Raw genomic sequence first — 21,367 nt, forward strand, 5'->3', positions numbered from 1 at the left:
CTGTCTCAATGCAAAGCACATTTCAGCAATTACAGCAAAATAAACAGAATTTATATCCACGCACCCATTGCTGTGCTATGTTCCCTACGAGCAAGGGGGTAAGTCCGAAACATACTTTTGAGGAAGCAAGTCTGAAAGTTCTAAACTAGCACATACTGTCTATGTAATTATATTGTCTATATATTTATCTAGGGCACTTAGAATTCATTTTGGGGTGAAATATTTCAGTACAGCGCAGAAGGAGTGTTGGAGATGACGAAAAGCCTAGTTTCCTAAAATCAACTTTGTTTTTTGACTTTCGCCATTTGATCCACACTCCCCCCTTAACAAAGAAAATTTTCACTAAATTTTGCAGCTTCATTACAAAATAATAATATACTGCGCATGAAGGATACACATTTCAAAAGACTCCGATGCACCAATATTTTATTGGCCAAAACACATATGGTGCCAGTGTTAGAAAAACAAGACAGCTGGAAGGCACACACACACTATCAGGTAGCTCATTTCATTTCAGCTTGTTTATTGAATGCCAAAGACATAAAATAGCATACATTCTTGAAAACTGGCATAAAACAACCAAAACAAGCTTCACATATTTGCTCAACCATATATACACATGTACATACATCAGGGTATGTATCTACAGTGCAACAAAAAATCTACCCCAATCAAAGAGTACAGGTTTTTGGCTCAGGTAACTATGCAAATGTGGCACTTCAGTATTTTTTGTACATATATTCACACCATAGAAACTTGCGTACATGTTGACAAAGTATTGATAAAAAAAGTTGTTCCACAACTGCTAAACTTTGTGCTACTTAGCACTGCAGCTACTATTACAAGTCATCAAATTATGATGGCAGTGACTAATGGAGCACACAACTTGTTTGCTCCTGAAGGGAGAAAAAGAATAAAAAAAGCAACGGTATGACAAATAGCAGTGGACCGTATCGCTGAAGTTCGAATGCCTTCAGAAGTGTAAGAAATCTCTACAGTGAAATACCCTGCAGAACAAAAGTATCTGCAGAGGCCATTTTCACATATTCAAACATTTAAGAGAAGAGACTACATCAGTATGAGAAAATGAAAAAGGTCTTGTCCAGAGTGCAGCCATCTTGAAAAAGCAGACTTCAGAACAATATTGCCAAGTCTACAGCCACTGGGAAACATGTCCATGCGTCTCCCAGCCCTGCAGGCGAAACTGACATGCTTCTTCTAAGTTAGCTGGCATGGTTTTTCTATGGTAAGGAGGGGCACTTTGCGGTTTGCAGATTAAGCAAATAAACGTGGAAACCCTGTACCTGAGAGCAGTGGGCGATGAGGTTTGAGACTGACCTTGGCTTGCAACTTAACGAAGAAGGGAATGATCCCTGCCTGCTGCACTTTAATTGCTCTGCAACAAATCCTTCAAGCAATCCAGACAAGCCTGCAAGTAAAATCACTTGTTCTCTGCAATTTGTGAAATTGGGTAGTCTTGTAGCTGCACACATCCAGCTTACTAGGCCTAAGTTGGCCTCAACAGTTTACGTTCAATGAGAACGCAAACTCATACGCAGCCAAGCAAACCTGTGATGAATAATCACTTGGAGTGCTTATGAAAAACGACTTCATTAAATTGTAGTCAGCCCCAAGGGATGCCTGTGATCTACGATCATAGCTGCCATTCTGCTAGCAACAGAGACACAGGAGATTCAATTATAAATTATTTGCCATGCATAGTCCTATGCTGCATGGTGACCCAAGTATACTAATGGTACATACTTTGTTCCGCAGAAAACCTAATCAAAATATTGCTGTCCTTACTCCTTTCAGAAATCGCAGGTGGCTGAAATTAAACTGAAGCCAGACCTGCAACATCAGCGACACTCCATGTGCAACTCTTGGATGGAAACTGCCACATACCAACAAAGCTGCAGTCATGGTTCTGGCAAATGCCACTATCTTGTGAATGGTTGCTTCAACATCACCCCATGTTGGGACCACACAATCCAATCATGGACACACACACGCACACAGATGTAGCAGAGCAGTCACTTTACAGATGGAACATCCTTCACACTGGGGCATACTCTGAGACTCCGCTCAGCTTTCTTCAATGGCCTACCTGGAGAGCCGCTCTTGGAACCATTGTTGAGGCCCAGCCGTCGCCTTGAGATGCTTGTTGACTTCACACATGTCTTGCCCTGGCGCTTTAAAGTCATGCTGACAGCAGCTAACATGCATTTCATGATCTTCATGACGCCCTCCTTGCTTGTAACGCTCGCCAGGCATTTCGTGAACTTTGCCATTTGTCTCTGGTACATGGGGTACCTGGGATCGTTGCCCATCATAACCTCAAAACGGTCAAAGGCTTCTATCATTCTTTCAATAGGGTTCTGCGCCAGTTCCTGAAATGACACACACACAAAAAAAAAATAAGTTAAAGGTTACTGACAGGGGTGCCCGTTTTATTTTGCAGCATGTAGAGAGCAAAATTGGGCTCTGGGAGCCTGGTACCTGTCAAAGGTATTGGCGATCAGGCTTCTTTTAGAGTCTGCCCATTGATCAATGAGCCAAGTTGGACTGTAACACATCTGGCTAGAATGGAGATGTGTTGGAAAAAACCTGGCTGTGGTTGCATTTAATGTGTAAGACAACATAAAGACAAGACAGCTCACTGCTGCCTAGCATCCCTGTTGCTAAGGGACAGCAGATCATTGGCAAGCACTAGTTATTACTGCTATGGGGCAACTAAAAGGCGTGGGAGAGGAGAGAGCCGGTTTATGTAGATGGTGAGAGCATGTCTTCTGATCATGGGGCAGCTCCAGAAACTGCATGTCCTGGTTCTCCTCTAAGTTGCCTTTCCTCTGTGGGCTAAGGTAAGCCCAAACCATAGCTAGGTTCCCTCGGTTTTTGGAAGAAACTATATAATAAAGTTTTCTTCCTCGCAGAATTATTTGTTAGTGAGTATTTCGCTCGTTATTGGAGGCATGAGTAAGAATGAGATAATAGTAAGAAGGTGGTTACAATATGACTTCGTTAATTCGAGGTCACTGGGACCATGAAAAATGCTCAAATTAGTCAAGCACTGCAAAGAAAAAAGAAGTTACTCTCACCACGTATACGAGGGGACGAGGAAGCGACTGCCAGCACAAACAAGCTAGGGAAACAACACGCAATTCAAATTTCCTACAGCGTAAATGTTTTGGGCGCAAATTAACTACTACTTCTAATGCATACAGCCGGGAATAGACTCTCTCATGTAGTGCATACTACTCGGTGCGCATTCAACGCCACCTTACACCCTGCAAATAGGTCGACCAAACTTCAAATGGTCACTTTTCTAAAGGAATGTCGAATTTAAGTGACAGTACTTGAAATAATCAAGATACCGGTAAGCTATCTAAGTCACCACACACCATTAAAAGAAACAGTGGAGGCTGATGCTGCACAGAGTCAATCTGCCCCAGGCATGAAGCAAGAATCACTGGACACAGACTGTGACTGCTAAGGGTTCGACATATTTTGATGCCAGCCCTCCCCAATGCCACCTTGGCCACAGCTGGGCAAAAGAGGATTGAGTATGAGTAGCACTGCTTCAAGCCTGACCATGCCTCGACAAAGCGTAAAGAGCACTCAATCCTGCATTGCTGTTACAAGCTGCCTTACATATAGAGCGGAAGTTGTGCAATCTCCCCGCCCCTGCAAGCATGCTTCGACATGGCTTTCCGGAGCAGCGATCGGCCACCGCGCCTCCTTGACGATGGGCCGCAGCGCAACCAGCCAAGAGTATAAAAGGGCAGACCGCAGCAGGGCCACGGCAGTGCGCTCTGGGGAGATGTGGTCTTTCTCGCGGCCACTCGCTCTGGGAAAGTGTCTTGTTTTTTCATCAAGCCTGTGATCAACTCATCACTTCTTTCTCATCTTGTACGGTCTCCGCTACCGATTAACCCTGAGACTACAACGCCTCACCGAACAAGAAAGCCATACGGGAGACTTCCTTTTTGCCACAGACTGTCGGTTAATTGAACACTGTTTTCGCCTTTGTTTAAGCCTTGATCTGGCTTAGTATTTTACGCTGTGTTTTCTGTGTAACTTTTGCCCCTACTTACTATATCTGGAATACTTGCTTTGTTATCCTTAAAGTCTCCTTTTATCAGTGTTTTTTCATTGTCGGTTTTTCCCTCTAGTCATTCACCGAGTTATCTTTTATCTCAACTGTATCGTGGCTTTTTTTTTTTTTTTGTCCCATTATGCAGTGTAATTTGGACTACTAGGTATAAATATCTCTATATTTGTAAAAGAAAAAGTGACTTTCTTGAACTATTCCTCAATCGCACACCGACACACATAGTTCACGGGTTGACCAGCCTAACTTTTAACTGTGTCCTCAAACCTCATGGAGGGACGGCGGGTAACCGTAAAGGGGATTCCGCGCCTCTGTTGACCATAAAGGCGGGAGTTTGTGACAGTTTTGGTGAGGCACTTCCTTGCTGGCACGCGCTTCATCAGTCCACAAGTCACATCAAAGTGTTATTTTTTTGTGTGCTGTTGGAGTTTTGGGGCTGGGGCATAAGGACATATCAATTGCAGGTGTTGCTTTGTGGCTCTAAGGGTCCGTCACTCCATTGTTTGGCAGCAAAATTTGAATAGAGGATTCCCGTCTTCATATTAACCATCTAATCCAAGCCACCGCTTAAAATTAGCTGACCACACTGGATTAGAAATTTTGGGACTGCAGGAATATTTCAAATTACGAGACTGAATTAACTGTGTTCGAATTGTCGAGGTTTTAGTGTAATTTGTTCTAAACTCTCATTGAAGCCAGGATATTGTGCACAGCGAATTCGCTTAGGACTTTAATTTTACCCTTGTTTTATTGATGAACAGACAGAAACACTGCAGTTAACATAGCAACTTGCAGCGTAGGAAAACCAACCTAACAAATTATGACGGGGCTACATTATGGCAGTTGAGGAGATGGAGAAAAAGGTCTCATCGCCTTCGGCAAGAAGTCATGATATTGGTGCCCTAGATTAAACTACTGTGAGTACTGCACTCTACCATTTTTGGGGGCACTCTATAGATGTATCGCATAACCAGGGAAAAGATGTGAGCAGCAGATGGATGCAAAACATGGCTTCAAGGCTATAAACATTGCCAGAGTATTTGCAGAATGGTGCACTGGGGTTTCATCTGAAAGATCTTTCAGCCACGGCGGAGAACAGACAAGTGCCATTTTTTAAGGTGAGATTACCAAGCGCTATCCGATACTGAACTACAACAGCTAGCCATATTATTAATAAAGATATGTCAGGAATATGCAAAGGCAATTTCAAAATAAAGCTGCCAAGTTTATTTTATGTTGTGTTATGTCTCCTGCGAAATTTCGCACACTTTAAAACGACTTAATTAAAAGGGACACTCAAGTAAGACAGAAAATGGCCTCTGTCAACAGGGTACCATGTACTAATCACAAAAAGAGGACTTATGTCAAAGGCGGATATCTTATAACCTAAAAAAAAAAAAAGACCTTAAAAGCAACATGAGGCTGTCGCCACCACCACAAAAAAATAGCAAGTAAAATGCATGTGCTGATGCTCCAGAGGGATGCTTTTAGGAAATTAATATTTTTTGAGTATACAGATGTTAAGTGCACATTTATCACCCTGTACAGCTGGACAACGCTAGGAGCCTTAGCTCACAGAGATTATAAAGAAATCGCAGATTTCCGCATTCGCCCTGGAACTGCATGTACGTCAGCCACACTCTTTTACTTTTTGTTCGTGATACTGTACTTCCAGTATTTTCTTTAGCGCTAGACTCTGTCAATGAATGAAGTTCCATTGATGCCTTCTGATTTGCTTGCTCATCCGCTTCAGCAAGCTAGCTTGTCGAACTCATCAAACATGGCTTCTGTGCCAACAACACATTCCTGCTCTTCCACGGTAACGGTCATAATAACAGCGTCTTTCAAGAGAAATCTTTAGACACAAGTCTGTCTGGTTGGGAAGGGAAGATAATCTGAGATAGACAGGAACGTCAATCAAAAGGGGAGGAAAACATGATATTTCGGAACCTACTCATTTCTTTCATCAGATTAGACTGCAGGCGAAAATTGGGTAACTTTTATGTGTAGCTACTGAATGAAGCACCATTGGACTGCAAGTCTGGTCCTTTAACCGCAGGCCACGAACCTCCTTAATCGAGGGTTTAAAAAGGCATGCTCCAACTTGCCAGTCGCACCTGGTGATGCGCCGAGTAGGTCGTTTTTCTCCCCGTTTTGGTTGACGTTACTGTAATCTCGCATTACATGGTGTCTTCCGAAAGGAATATTAATAGTAGTGACGAAAACGTTTCTAGTTTTGAATAACGTTCGGCATCCATACTAGAGTCTTCCCTATTTTACGCAAGCAGGCTGTCCAAAAGTGAGTGCAACAATCCATTTTAATGAACATATAGTATTTGAAGTAAGCAAGGTGCATCTCAGAAACGAAGTTGCACATTCATTTTATAGATGTTGTGATTGACACAGAATATTGTACATTTTGGTTCATTAATTCACAAAATGTTTTGAATTTTTTTACCTTGGGCATTATAGAATGTGCCTACAGTCACTCCTCATCATAGACTACGTTTTATAATGGCTACAGCTAACATAGAGTCACCAAAATTTTCCTTGCAAGTGAAATAAACAAACCTGAGACTGTGATTGAGCACTGGTGGTTCTTGTACTCTCTGGAGGCCTGCGGTCGGTCACTAGAGATGATGAGGTAGATGATAAGGTAGAAGGTGAGGTAGATGACGAGGTAGATGGCGAAGTAGATGACGAGGTAGATGACGAGGTAGATGACGAAGCAGATAACAAGGTAGATGACAATGTAGATGACAAGGTAGTTGACGAGGGAGATGACGAAGTAGATGATGAGGTACATAGCGTGTCCCGACCGTCTGCAATTTCATGTGTGAGAACTTCGCCACACACGGTATTTTGCAGCTCTCGATTCTCCTCATAGAGGCCTTCATCAAAGACGTCAATGCTGGGACACTCGTCCCCAAGTGCAAGCTTTTCAAGGCGATACCGGCCTTCTTCAGTTAGCAGAGGAGGATTTGGGAGGATCCCACCAAACACTTTATGCACAAGTACCTGGTGTTTGCAAATTCCGCCCTGCTGCCCAGAGCGGCAGGTGCACAAGCCAATGTCAGAGTGTACTTCATAAAGCATGTCCTTTGAGGTGCCACTTGGGACAATGTAGAACCCATATTCGGTGCACTTGATGTTTTTTTCAGAGCCCTCTGGCAATTTCTTCAAAAGCCTGTCGCTGACCGTTGTATTCCCAGTCGCATGTGAATGCGCACGATCCAAAATTTTGTGGAAAAAATACTTCTCCCATACTCGACAAAGAAACTCGGCCACGGATACAGCGTGAAATGTTTTTGTGCTGTGTACGATGATGTCCTTGAATACCCTAATAGAAGCCTCGGAGTAACTTGTGTTCAGGCCTCGTGTCTCTGTGAAGGGTCGAAAGAGAAGTACCCATTCTTCTGCTCTCTCCAGCAGTGCTTCAACATGGGCAATGAAGCCTTTACGCTGTTGGTGGTGAAGATCTGCCCTGGCTTCTGCCAAGGTGAGCCTGTTCTCAGCATACATGACCTGTGAGGTGGCCAGAAAAAAAAAAAGAAAGGAAATTGCCCCAAATCGAAGCGCAACAATAGTGCAGGTACATAAAAAACATGCAAAAAATTTCAGTTCCCAGCCAGGTCCTAAAAACTGCATCCTGAGCATTTAGGTGCAAGCTAAGAGCTTAGCTTTAAACGAGACAACCTCAACTGGTGGGCTAGTTGGTCAGAAATAGCTTCAAGTGATGCAGCGCAACGGCATGATGCCTATATGAGAGACTATATAAAACACAGCGCTGAAATGACATCATACATTTATCCAGGATGCCATCCCTTATAATGTGACACTGTAAAAAACAAAACAAAAATACAGACATATGGAAAGAAGGTCAACCCATATCACTCTGACATGCAGATGCTTCTCAAGTCCGATGATTATAAGAAAGCAGATAATTTTGCTCTTTCACCAATATGGCAACAGACAGTGTGCTGGCACATTTTGCACTGTTTCATAACTTCTGATGCCTCGATTACCCTCTCGTTAGGTTATCTTTGTGAGCGGTGACAACCTGGCTTTTTTTCAACAGCGGAAAAAAAGAGAAGTTGCAGCAGTGAATACCTATGTTACATTCAGCATTCTTAACTTTATGGCTATGCTCCCTAAGCCTACCATTGCACTGAATCACCTAAAGCGAAATTATATTTAAAAAAAAAGTCAGTATGCAAAATTTTCAGCACTGGCACTGTCATCTGAAGAGCAGCTGGTATCATATTCCACTTCACCAGCAAGTGAGAATACTAGCGCAGTAGAATACCAACGTTACGTTTGCAGGCACTCGGCGGCCGCTTTTTGATGGCAAAAAGCAAGGCGCCCGTGTGCTGTGTGATGTAAGTGCACTTAAAAAACCCCAGGTGGTCGAAATTTCCGGAGTCCTCCACTATGGCGTCTCTTATAGCCTGCGTCGCTTTGGGACGTTAAACCTTACAAACCAAACCAATTCTTAATGTGGCAGCATTCTCGCATGCAATGTCACAACTGTCACTTTGCAGCCAGTGTCATGACATGATTGCAACCGTGCTTTCTTTGATGACTTATGGGTGGAAGAATGGACGACCATCGCAAAATAATAATAATAATAATAAATAAAGAAAAAAGTTATTGCATAATTATTATTATTTTTTTATTTTTTTAACTTGGAAACCCGTAGCACCCGTCCGACGTCATAGCCTTTCATGGGCATCGGCTGGGACCGCGCCGACAGAAATAGCCATATTTCCAAAATAATGGAAGTCGAATTAACGAGTATTTAGCTGCAAGCTTCGGAGGTTCTGCCGAAGAGCAGAGCAGACAGCCGCTGTCGCGGCCGCCAACCCCTAACCTCCGGCACCGCCGGCCGCCGCGTCAGTCATGGCGCCATTTCGAATTAATGAGCTTTCACTGCAGTTGTAGTTATAAAATGGTTCATCCCTATGCCCCTACAGCACCCACTGCAAAAGAAGCCACCGCGTTTCTCCTCATGTTTATTGGCTTGTTGGCTTCCTTTGATGCTTTGCCCTGTTGCACCTGTGCACTGCAGGAAAGCAACTGTGGCAAGGGAGCACCGCTGATGAGTTTTTCACGTCGCGAGCGCTCGTTAGGTTATGTCCAGTTGATCTCAAACGTATTATACGACCATAGTTTGTCGAAATTTCGAACTTAGTGGCCGGGAAATCGTGTTTTCCGGAAACGTATTAACCGGAAGAAAAATAGTGTAACTCTAAGGGAGCTGTTTTACTGCCCACGATTTTGAACGTATGAAATGGGAAATCGTATGAACCGGGAGCGTGTCAATGAGGTTCTACTGGACCAAATTATAGGCTCAGGAATTTCCATGCCTCTAGCTTGTTTGGCATGGTCCAATTTCATTTACTGCTCAGTGATGTAATATACACACCACATACCATGGCCGTCGGCAATTGCTGTTTAAGTTGTATCTCACACCTGTTATCTCACACATACTCATCAGCACACAGTCGTAAGATAGCCGATTACATGAAAGATGGCTAGACATAGATATAAAAACTAAATTTTAACCAAGTCGTTTGAATGTGTCTCCAAGGCCTAGAAGAGCACGTCTACCTTGCCTGTAGCATTAATACTGTAGCATTAGCAGACACTGCCAATGAGAAGATTAGAGTTACTATATAGCCTTTGCCAGAGTTGCTCATTCCTTTTCTTTCGCCGTCGAGCAACCATGCACCAAAATTCCGACCTCTTGTTTCAGTCTGACTTCAATTCAAACGTTACAAATATTATACATACTATATACTATACATTATATACAAATACTATACATACGCAAATACTATGCATATGTTTACAATGTTGAATAGGCTTGATTTGGTTTAGTTTATAGGGTTAATGTCACAAAATGACTGAGGCTAGGAGGGACACCACAATGAAGGGCTATAAAAATTTCGACGGCCTAGAGTTTAACATGCACTGACATCGCACAGTGCTGTACAGTATAGCTCTTCCTCTGCACAGTGTGACAACCCCACATAATTGCAGTCACTTGTTTTGCGAGCTTGTTGCCGATAACCATGATGCTAGTCCAAGAATTTTTTTATCTGCACCTTGCCTATGCTAAATAGACAAGTAAAAGTTCTCCTGCTCCTGCACGCACTTTTTCAATTTACATTAGCGTGTGTAGGACGCCCGTATCAGCACAGTATACAAGCAATATACAAGTTGCTAGATGTTCCAACAACATCTCGCCACATAGTACCAATGGTGCCATACCAGGGTCCGCATTCCGAACTCACATGTTTTCAGAAGTGTTGCTTTCTCCCTCACCTCGAGTCATCAAAATGGTGGAAACACCAGAACTGGATAGTTCGGTTGCCACAGCAAGTGGTACAGGAAGTATATTCGTACCGCCATTTCTGGTGTTTTCACCAGGAGGGATAAAACAAACACTTCTGAAAACAGCATAAACTCAGAATACAAGGCCCGGTCTTTGTCTCCTGAATCGGTCACTCATTGCTGTTTTTTGACGCATTCAAATTCATTAAACCATTGATAACAAACCTTTCGAAAAATGGCCATCAACTGCGTCCTCTCACTAGGGCTGATGCTATGCCTTATCATCCACCGCCACACACCCTGTGCCATACGGAAGTGGTACAGGAGCTGCCTGGAGTCGGGCCAATTCTTAAGAAGTGCGGCTTTCTCATCAGCACAGTCATCGGTCATAAAAGTGTCTGGCGCCTGCAAACAAGAAATGGCCACATATTAGGAGCTATGTAAACAGCTAAGCCATTACCATGAGAGATATTTGCAGATACGGTATACACCCAATTAAAACAAACATGCAGAGGTTATAGTTTAACTGCAATGTACATCAGCTTAGCAATTCAATTCAAACACCTTTATTAGCTGAATGAATGGCTTCAGGCCGCAGGGGATTAGGATTGGGGAACTAGGGAATCAAGAGTGGCTGGCCAATGCTACCACTGAACTTGCTAAATAACCCTGTGTTGCTATAATGATGTTTTTCGCTTTGGCTTTATTACTATTACTCAAAAGGATGGCAGCACTATGTAAGCATAATTTGTACCCTTGCCAAATGTGCACTTAAATTCTTTTTGCTGTTGTTCACACCTCCTTACTGCTAGGAATGGGAGCAGTGTAAAAGGGATGCATTTTTTTTACTGAAACAAAGATAGCATACACAATATTGGCCACTCATTGAACCGAATCCTCAAAGAAGTACACGAACCATAAGCAACCATAATTTCCACCTCACATAGAGCTATCTAAGAATGCAGTCAGACTATAACAGAGAAAGGTTAAAGGGGCATAGACACCAAATTTTCACTTGTGTGTTTTCTTCTTTCAAATCATGCAACAAACATCACTATACATAGATCACCCCATGGTGTTCCACTGCGACACAAAAAAAATTTACAGCTGAATTCCTTCTTGATGCTGTTGTGGTTTCACCTACTGAACAATGCCTGGCCTGTGACGCATACTTGCTTTTAAGGTTATGCGAAGCATGAAAGAATGGCAATATAACTGCTGATATGTCATCATTTCAGCTTTTGAAGTGGGCTGTCAAGAGGGTTGTAGTGAATTAAAACTACATGTTAGCGATTATATTGCAATTCTGTGCCTCACATAACCTAAGCATCACTACACATCACAGCTATTGTTGGGTTGACAAAATCAAAATCGAAACAGCTTCAAGAAATTCAATTGTAAATTATTTAGCTGTCGCAGGAAAACATCACAAGTTAGCCATGTGTTTGACGTATAATGCATCATTGAAGAAAAGAAAGCAAGCAACTAAAAATTATAGGTGTCAACAGTACGTTAAGTTGGCTTCTTCAAATCTACAGCTCAAATGAAGTGGACAGCTATTCACTAGACAGGTTGGGCAAGCATTTTGGAAACCTTAAGATGGGACTATATTAGCTCAAATTATTTTGTGAAAGGTTCGTGAAGTGTGACACTACCTCCTGCAGCAAAGTGCTGAAGCTTCTAAAAGTTACAGGCACAGCTCCGGTGCAGGTATTGTTAGATAGCATCTGTCTGATACTTCCAAGAACAGGATGTGCTTAACAGAGCCATGCTGTAAACCAATGTTGCCAAACTTATGCGATTCAAGCGTGCTAGCATTGTTGGCCTTTCTTCACGCAGCATGCAGTATCATTTGCACATTTGTCGTGTGCACACCTCACACCCTCCAAAGCAAAAGGGGTAGCTCTCCTTGAGGAGCTCGAATCCAGCTGAGTAGCTCTGAGTCGTCTGGCCGCCGTGGACAATGAATGCTATGGGCACGGCACCAGCTTCCGTTGCTGTTGACATGACCGTCACGCTGTTCTTTGTTGAGCCACATGATGTTGTGGTATCGACAAAGATGACTTCAGAGGACGATTCGAGCAGCTGGGCACGCCTCATTATTGGTGTTACCATAAGAACTGCCCAGCTGCCTGCCCCTCCTGAACGCACCTTCACACCAACTCCTGCATAAAAGAGAACAAAACAAGTTACGTTTTAGTATGGTGTAACACGAAAACGTGGAACGTGTGACAAAAGAAAGCGCTGTGTGTACTGTATCCAGCAGTCTCCAGAATGTACAAGTAGCGATTTTGGAGTACAGGGGTCAAGTTTTTCAGCATTCTTCTCTTTTCACTACCGCACACAAAAGCATACAACTTTATGCCTACAAGCATAGGCCAGTGTCACCAGTTAAAAAGCAAGTTACAACCTTCAGTTGCAGCTGCTACCTCCCATTACTTCCCGTAGCTCCTAAGCCTACCTCCCATATATACCTCCAGTAGTAAGCTACCTCCCATAGCTCCTAAGCCTACCTCCCATAGCTACCTCTAGTAGTAAGCTACCTCCCATAGCTACCTCCAATAGTAATCTACCTCCCGTAGCTCCTAAGCCTACCTCCCATGGCTACTTCCAGTAGTATCATAAATAAAAAAGATGCGCAAATAACACAGACACAGACATTGGAGAAGACAGGACGAGCGCTCGTCCTGTCTTCTCCTATGTTTGTGTCTGTGTTATTTGCGCTAGTCTTTTTTATTTATGATGACACACCAACTAGCCCAGCTTTCTGCTTTGACTGCTTCCAGTAGTAATCTACCTCCCGTAGCTCCTAAGCCTACCTCCCATATCTACCTCCAGTAGTAAGCTACCTCCTGTAGCTCCTAAGCCCCGTTATGCAAAAATCCGTCTGATATTGCCGACAAATGGCAATACCCACCAAGGGACTGTTGACGTATGGCACGACTCACACACCTCCGAGTGGCGCCAAATTTCCCTCTTTTGTGTGAATTGTGTTTCATCAGTTCTTTGCGCAGTATTTTGGGTGGTTGCACACCATTTCGCCTTCCATTAAGTATGCATCTACTAGTCAAGTTGAAGGCTAGCTCATGATAAGGATTCAAACCAATGACACATCTACCTCCAATTGTGTACTTCAACTATCTCAACACACCACATGACCCAGTGGTTAGAGGAGGAAGAGAGGAAAGGACACTGTCAGAGAAGCGAAAGAGGACATCACGGTGCTGGTCACGTGATACTGTGCGCCATAGAAGGATGCGTGGGAAGCAACCATCGCGGCAGTGCAACGCACGCGCCAGTGTCTTGCCGCTTACACAATGAAATTGACAAAGGCAGAACAAACAAAGCAAAAGAAAAATCAACACATAATCCACAGAAAGTTGTTTGTCAGCAAAAGAAAATCAGTTAATATGACATTAAAGGCCCACTGTCCAGGGAATGACATTTTAAGCAAAGGAGCCCAGTGGTTAGATTAGGTACCGGAGAAAGTCTGTGCAAAATGCTACAGCGATATGCGCACCCAAAGCAGCAAAAATACAAATCAAAGCTCTATCATCCTCCCCTTCGAAAAACCAGCTTCCCTGTTCTCTACGAGCCGCAAGGATGGCGTCGTAGTCGCAAACAACATCTATTGGTCCGTCTCGTTGACTGACGGATGAAGGGTGGGCGTACACCACTAATCGTGTCCACCGCTCACTGCGCGCTTTTCCCTCGCCACGGTCGGACTGAATGCAGCGGTGCGCACTACCGCCCCCCCCCCCCCCTTTTTTTTTGCGCACGCAGGGACTACAACCTACCTCCCGCCGAGAAGGAAGGGGAATTTGGCTTGCGGAGGTTAGACGATCGGGTAGGACAGTGAAAAACCTTTGCGAGGGAACGAAATGAGAGAAACACGACAGAATTGGGCAATTGTGGTGGCAGTAACTGCGTTATTAATTACTCTTTTCAAAAACATTTTGCGGCCTTGCGTTCTGGGGGCGAAGTCTCAAAGTCATCGGGGAACAAAATACTTTTTGACCGGAGGTTGGACAGTGGGCCTTTAAAGGGTGTGCCAGGACTGTCAAGAACTTACTTGCACATTAGCAGCAGCTCTTATTGATAGCAGCAGCTCTTATTGAGGTATTTGAGGCTCCACACTGGTGTGCTTTAAAGGAAAAATATAAGTGCAATGCAAAAGAACCTGCATCAGCTCATGCACTGCCCCTGTCTTATGTTTATCTTGCTGACAGTGAGCCATCCTGACCACCTTCTGTTGTCGCTTACCAAGTTGTGCATACTGCGGGATCTTTTCCTGGAGTCGCGTCAGTGGGTCACAAGGTGCGCCGCTGCAGTTTTCCCGCCAGGTGTCATACATGTGGTATACGGCCCTGCTTGTTGGGTTGTACGCACTGCTTGCAAGTTTCAAAAGGCTTCCAGCATCACCCTCAACAGACAAAGAGCTTTCGTGAAGGTGCATGGCATCACATGGGGTAAGTCCGTCATGGAAGTACCCATAAAAAAGCTCTTTTGTTTCTTTGGCGCAGCGCAGAAGACGGAGAGCATCTGCACTTTCCGTATCGTGATTGTGGTGTGGGCTCAACTTGATGACCGCACAAAGTGGAGGGCAATGTCGAAGAAACGGATCGTTCTTCTGGGTGTTCCGATTGACTTTTTTTATCTTAATGTCAATCATCGCCATGCATTTTGTTGTGAGGTTGCTTGATGCTCTGGTTCTGTTGCGACAATAGCACCGCCAGACTTTGTGACACACCATTCTGAAAAGGACACATATTCATCCCTTATATATCTTCAATTTGATAATGTTCACATTGACATGCTAAGCTAATTATGAGCCTTGCATACTCGGCTGCAGGAATGTTAAATACTGCTTCATGCAAAATTCTAGCCCATTTTCACTTGGATCTTGCTACATTGCTCAAATATGAGACATATTAATTGAAATATAATAGAGATAGCTCAAAGCCTCCGAGGATAGAAAAATGTTTTCTGTCCTGTATATCGATTTTTCGAATGCATTTGATTGCCATGATCATTCAACACTACAAAAAAAAATTAGAATTTTATGGTAAATGAAGAACTTTACTATAATTAATAATGTTATACTTGAAACAAAGGAAGCAATGTGTAGCAAGAGAAAGTCACATGTCGACATAAAGAATTACTGGTGGAGTACTTTAAGGGAGCATGATGGAACCTCCGCAATTTAATTTCAACATTAATGACATCACAAGCATCCCTACAGCTGCAAAGTTTATAATATATGCTGATGACGCCACTTTATCGCTTCAAAGTAATGGTCATGATTATTTAGGAAATATCTAGGAGAACTCTGAATTATTTACATTCTTGAAGTGTCATAAATTCACTCCACTTTAATGCAATTACCTAAATTAATATATCAATTTAACCCCTGTTGACAGAACTTTAGAAATTGTTGACACAATAAAATCATTTGGTCTTCATTTTCATAAACACGATATGGGACACTCATGCTAGCAATATAATTTCCCATATTCCAAAGAAAGTATGAGTACTAGCGAAAATCAAATACTTTTTTACGAACTCCAGCTACGGTACATTTGTTTAATGCATTATTTCAGCCACACGTACACCACTGTTTTCTTGTATGGAAAAACATGTTTACAAATTACAACACATTTATATGCTAAAAAAAAAAAAAGGCAGTTTGTCTTATCGCAGGAGTCCATCCTTATGTACAAACTAGAAAAGGCCTGTTTGTACAATTCAATGTACTTTCCGCACATAACCTCTTTGCCTTTTCCTTTCAATAAATCCATCTATCTATGTATTAGGCAAACGATATAACCTGAAATTTGGAAAGTGCCATTCATGCGCAACTTCCAAAAACAAAATGTTCAAGCATTCACTCCCAACCTTTCTTAAATTGTCTCCATAAATATGATGTAAATATAAATATTTTCAGCATCCAAACATTGACATTTTTTTTTTTTTAACTCAAGAGTGACGGTTATGCTTGCTATGAATTGTACAATGATACTCTTTTCTGTGAACTGTAACATGCACAGTTTTACATTTTTATAAGATCAAGTAATCCACTTTGACATAAATATACAATTAACTAGACTTTTGTTTTTGTGCAAGGAGAATCTGCATTTATTTACAATGTGTATATGTAATTTCAATTACGCTGTTATATATGTATAAATGCATAAGCGCTCTATGCCTTGTACATGGGGGCTCGAACCTCGTGAAGTGATACTCTTTTCCCTCTTGTTCGAGCCCCCTTTTCTCTTAGATAGAAATTCAATTTCAAATATGACCTGCCCCAGACTTATTTTATAGTAAGCAATAAACTGACTCAAAAGTATAGCCACAAATAATTATTTATACTTTATGTCTACCATGCAAATAATTAATACTAATGCCAGCATTACAACGAATATCCTGCTTCTGAAGCAGCAATTTCTGAAACAGCAGGCAGCTTTCTCGCACCACGTTAGTCATGACTGCGTATCGCGTGAACTTTGAACAGTTTCACTGACTCTGGGAAGTTTTTGAACAAAAACTATTCTGAAATTATGGAACATAGCTCAAAGGTAACTTGTGGTTGTGCACTAACGCTGTTTGACCCATATTTTAGAATTTCAAACTTACTTTCCTGGGAAAGCTAGAGTTCACCCATAAAGAAGACTACCTTGTGGTTCAATCTTTCCTTAAAGCAGAAAGTTGGGAGAGTTGGTGATTAGATTCAACAGGCATAGTTCTAGCGCTTTTTTAGACAGGGACAAAGGGAGAACACAGACATCACAAACCACAGACACCACAAAGCGTTTATAGTGCCTGTGTTCTCCCTTCGTCCCTGTCTAAAAAAGCGCTAGAACTATATCTGTTCAATCTTTCCTTTTTTTTTTCACTGAGGATATAACTATGACCTAATAGGGTACAGATATTAACTAAGAAAAAACCATGTTGTCATGAATCACCAAGAAAAAAAGCGTCCAGGCTCCATAGTTTTATACTTCGCAACCTCCTTTATTAGAAGTGGAGAGCTGTAAATACCTCGGAGTAACACTCGGTAATGAACTTACAGAATCTCGCACACCTCTGAAATCTGCGCACCCGCAATGAGGAAATTATGGTTTATTAAATGAAAACTTAGAGGTGCCCCCATCAGCACCAGAATCACCACGTACAAGGCTGATGTTAGGCCCCCTTTTGAATGTGTGGCATCTGTTTGGGGCATACAGAGAAATCTTCAGCAGTAAAAAGGAAGTTTGGCCCCCATTGCTTCATAGTTACATTTCCAGGAACCTGAAGACAGATCTTCCCGACTGTGTTAAATTAGAAAGCACTAGAAGAACCCAAAATGTATACATGCGTATTCCCTAGCCCCAATTTTTGCGTGGCACAATGGGTTCAGTATTTTCCCAAATACTATCACGAAGTGGAATCTCCTTCGTTAGGGTTTATGCCAATCGAACTATTTTGTGAAGGAGTTGCAGTAATTTTTTTATGGCCCCCTAGTGTTGGTTTTGTAACGAATTGCAGATGTAGAGGATAATGGTTTTATGGCTTTTATAGTTTAGTTGTATGACTGCAGTATGCATAAACAAATAAATAAATGTAATATTCATATCCCTTATTTAGCTCTGAAAATATAAGTACTACATTCCGATTCCAATTGATCATTCTTAGATCGGGCACTTCATGTAGAGAACGCGAATTTGCACAAACTAATTGATAGTAAATTGCGCTTCTACCGACAGGAGGTATTCAAATGACAAGGTAACAGATCTGTTTTACCTCATCGTTTAGATGCCTTCATAAACTGCTAGTAGTTTTTTTTTTTTTTTTATGTGTGCATGTACATCTGCCGACATAGGTAGGAAGAATGAGTCATAAGTCGATTCGCTTAGGCTTACTCACGCTCACATTCAGACTGTCATCTGAGTCATGAGTGAGTCCGGACTCACGTTCAGATCATGATCTGTGTTGTGAATGAGTCCGGACTGACGTTCCGATCAAGGCCTGAGTGATTCTGGACACAAATGTTCAGATGATGATCTGAGCCGTGAGTGAGTCCGCACTCAAGTTCAGATCATAATATCAGTAATGAGTCCAGACTCAGATTCAGATCATGATCCGAGTCAGGAGCCCGGACTCAGGCTCAGGTCTATATTTTCCGGACGATGATGTTGGCTTTTTATTTTTCTTCAAGTTTCTATCTACAGATGATTACTTTGGTCAGGACCTCTTGGGCTAAATAAATGGCTAAGCTGAGTGCAGTCCGGATGACTGGAGTCGAAGTGAGTGTGCCCAAATGAGAGCCCCAGGTGAGCCGTGAGTCGAAATCAGTAGTGAGTCCGAGTGAGTTGGAGTTCACAAGTTCCGAGTTTTAAGTTCACGAGAACTCGAGCAGCCCCGCAGGTTGACCAAAATTTTGTGAGTGAGCACTCGTGATTACATGTATGGGAAAGTGCGTAAGCAATGCAATGTGGACTCACCTTTTACACTTGCCCTGCCCTGCGGTCTTGGAGACGTTCCACGATGTATTAGTAGCAGCGCTGTAGCATTTCACCCATTCCGACGCTTCTAGTTCGCTCCGAATGTCATTTCGCAAAACTAGCCTGTCCACTGTTGAAGCGGAAATGTCCCGGAGACATTCCCAGCCGAAGCTAAGCTCCTCCTCGGAAGGATCAAGCATAGTTTCGTGTTTTTGGAGTGAACGTCAACAAAAGTCTGCTGGTCAAAAATAAAAACAATGCACGGCGAACACTTAAGGACGACACACCGTACAAAACGATGATGGGGAAGACACTCACAGGCACCGTGTATTTGGCAAACTGTGATCGAGTGGCAATGTCATTCGTACCGCATTCGGGCGCACTCGGTCGTTTTACCGCGCAAAGAAAGCTTAAAACAACTAAAACAGTAACAAAAGAAAGTGACACATAGTTGACAGACAAGCAATAGAATGCGCTAACTTTAACCCCTTCGACCGACGAAAATGAAACCATTATGAGCCCTTAAAAAAGTATAGACACCTAATTTTTTGGTTCATATTTTATCCTTTGTAATAATACGCAAGACTTTACTGTACACCAACGTTGCTGTACACGGATCACCACGTGATCTAGCTGTCGAGCGATGGTTGTGACGACAGCAAAGTCTAGGTTACGTGAAGGATGAAAAGAAGCAATATAATCATTCCTCTGTCTTCTTAGTTCACTATAACGCTAAACCCAGCCTGCCTCGGGAACAGAAATCACAAAAAGTGGAGAATTCCTGATCTAGACTAGATTATGACGTCATAGCAATCTCGGCTGCCGAAACCAAAACCATCCGAAAACCGCGTGGTGATCAAAGAGGAGGGAAAAACTCCTTCCGCCATGGCGGTGATCCATCGTTAGCAATATATTCTAGTTCACTATAGTTAGCAAGGATATAGCATAGTGCCTAGTATATTCTAGGCACTGTAGCAAGGAGGAAAATACCGTCAACATTTGGTGTCTATACTTCTTTAAATCATTAGCTGGCTAATTTTTAGGCGATCACTTCCTTAAAGACCCTTTTCTCTGGAAAGTCAGGAAACTCGTGGACTCACGTATTAGAGCGAGAACAGCTCAGCTAGGAACTTTCGTATGAAGCCGTTTAACTTGAGTTTTTTTCCTTCCTCCATGCCGCTTAACATTGCGCTGACCATTCACCCCAATGAGCTTTATCTTCGGCGTGGATATAGCATAGTGCCTAGTATATTCTAGGCACTGTAGCAAGGAGGAAAATACCGTCAACATTTGGTGTCTATACTTCTTTAAATCATTATCTGGCTAATTTTTAGGCGATCACTTCCTTAAAGACCATTTTCTCTGGAAAGTCAGGAAACTCGTGGACTCACGTATTAGAGCGAGAACAGCTCAGCTAGGAACTTTCGTATGAAGCCGCTTAACTTGAGTTTTTTTCCTTCCTCCATGCCGCTTAACATTGCGCTGACCATTCACCCCAATGAGCTTTATCTTCGGCGTGGAAGCAAGGGGCCCCTGAAATGCTACTTGTGGAAATACTCTAATGTATGCACAGAGGTGGAAGCTTTGAGTGGAGTCTATAATTTACAAATAATTTTTAAAGAGTGCTCCTGGCGAGCATTCGCAACTGATTTGCGTGACACATCCCCGAGCGTTCTTCCATATGACGTCATACAGGCTTGCTGGGCGCACACGCTCATTGAACACTTCAAAGTTACGCGGATGAGATGGGGCGTGGTGGGACCCCATCTTGACTTCCTTTCTTCTTGCATGCCGGCCTGGACAGAAGGCGAAGAGGAGGAGCATCATTTAGATGGGGATGACGTGGTCCTAAAGATAATATGTGGTAATTAAATGGATACTTATTACAGAATGCCTTGTTGCTGATTAAAAAAAAAAAAAAAACAAAAAAAAAAACTCTAGAATACCTTTTATCTCTTTATCGTCTCTTTTCGCGCCATTTTTTTTTTTTTCAGTTTTATCTTATATCTCGTGAAAACACTCAAGAGGGCAACATTACGAGTCTGATGTGAAAACCAAAGCCTTGAATGAACACGGCGTCATCTTCCGCCGTTTGTCTTTTAAAAGGTGATGACAAATTCGCGCAGCAGCCAAGCGCTGCAAAACAGTACACGTCGCGCCTCCTGCTGCCTCGTGCTGCGAATGTATGGCCGTTTCTTCTCTTCCCTATTTCTTACTGCACTTTTATTCTCCTTTATTTCCTGAATGGACCCCGCTGCCTTCTTTTCATGATTGCAGACAGCTTTATTTTTTCCTACGCGCTGCATGCTTTCCCACACGGCTCCAAGGTCTCCGTAAAGTTAGCTTCTCCTGTGTGCTGCTAAGTCCGGCGGTAATGTCATTTAAAAAAAGAACACTCGGTTTTTCTATTATATTTTTATTAAAAAAAAAAAAG

At 42.6% G+C, this 21,367-nt stretch overlaps 1 protein-coding gene across 2 annotated transcripts; it reads right to left on the reverse strand.

The window, feature by feature from the left end:
* Positions 1 to 475: 475 nt before the first annotated feature.
* On the reverse strand, positions 476 to 19,368 carry LOC146175919 (uncharacterized). 2 transcript variants are annotated; one of them, XM_084582283.1, is made up of 6 exons: positions 18,934 to 19,368; positions 14,711 to 15,201; positions 12,323 to 12,612; positions 10,673 to 10,852; positions 6,683 to 7,636; positions 476 to 2,390 (listed from the first exon to the last, which is right to left on the reverse strand). In XM_084582283.1, exons 1-6 carry the CDS (start codon positions 19,131 to 19,133, stop codon positions 2,034 to 2,036), a joined length of 2,472 nt encoding a protein of 823 aa, XP_084438409.1. In that variant the 5' UTR covers positions 19,134 to 19,368; the 3' UTR covers positions 476 to 2,033. The 2 variants fall into 2 exon arrangements, with proteins under 2 accessions (XP_084438409.1, XP_084438410.1); XM_084582284.1 differs by having other exon boundaries at positions 7,520 to 7,636; positions 18,934 to 19,367.
* Positions 19,369 to 21,367: the final 1,999 nt, after the last annotated feature.

The sequence above is a fragment of the Amblyomma maculatum genome, chromosome 10 (assembly GCF_055883805.1).
Source record: "Amblyomma maculatum isolate TAMU_Amacu chromosome 10, ASM5588380v1, whole genome shotgun sequence".
Classification (NCBI taxonomy): domain Eukaryota; kingdom Metazoa; phylum Arthropoda; class Arachnida; order Ixodida; family Ixodidae; genus Amblyomma; species Amblyomma maculatum.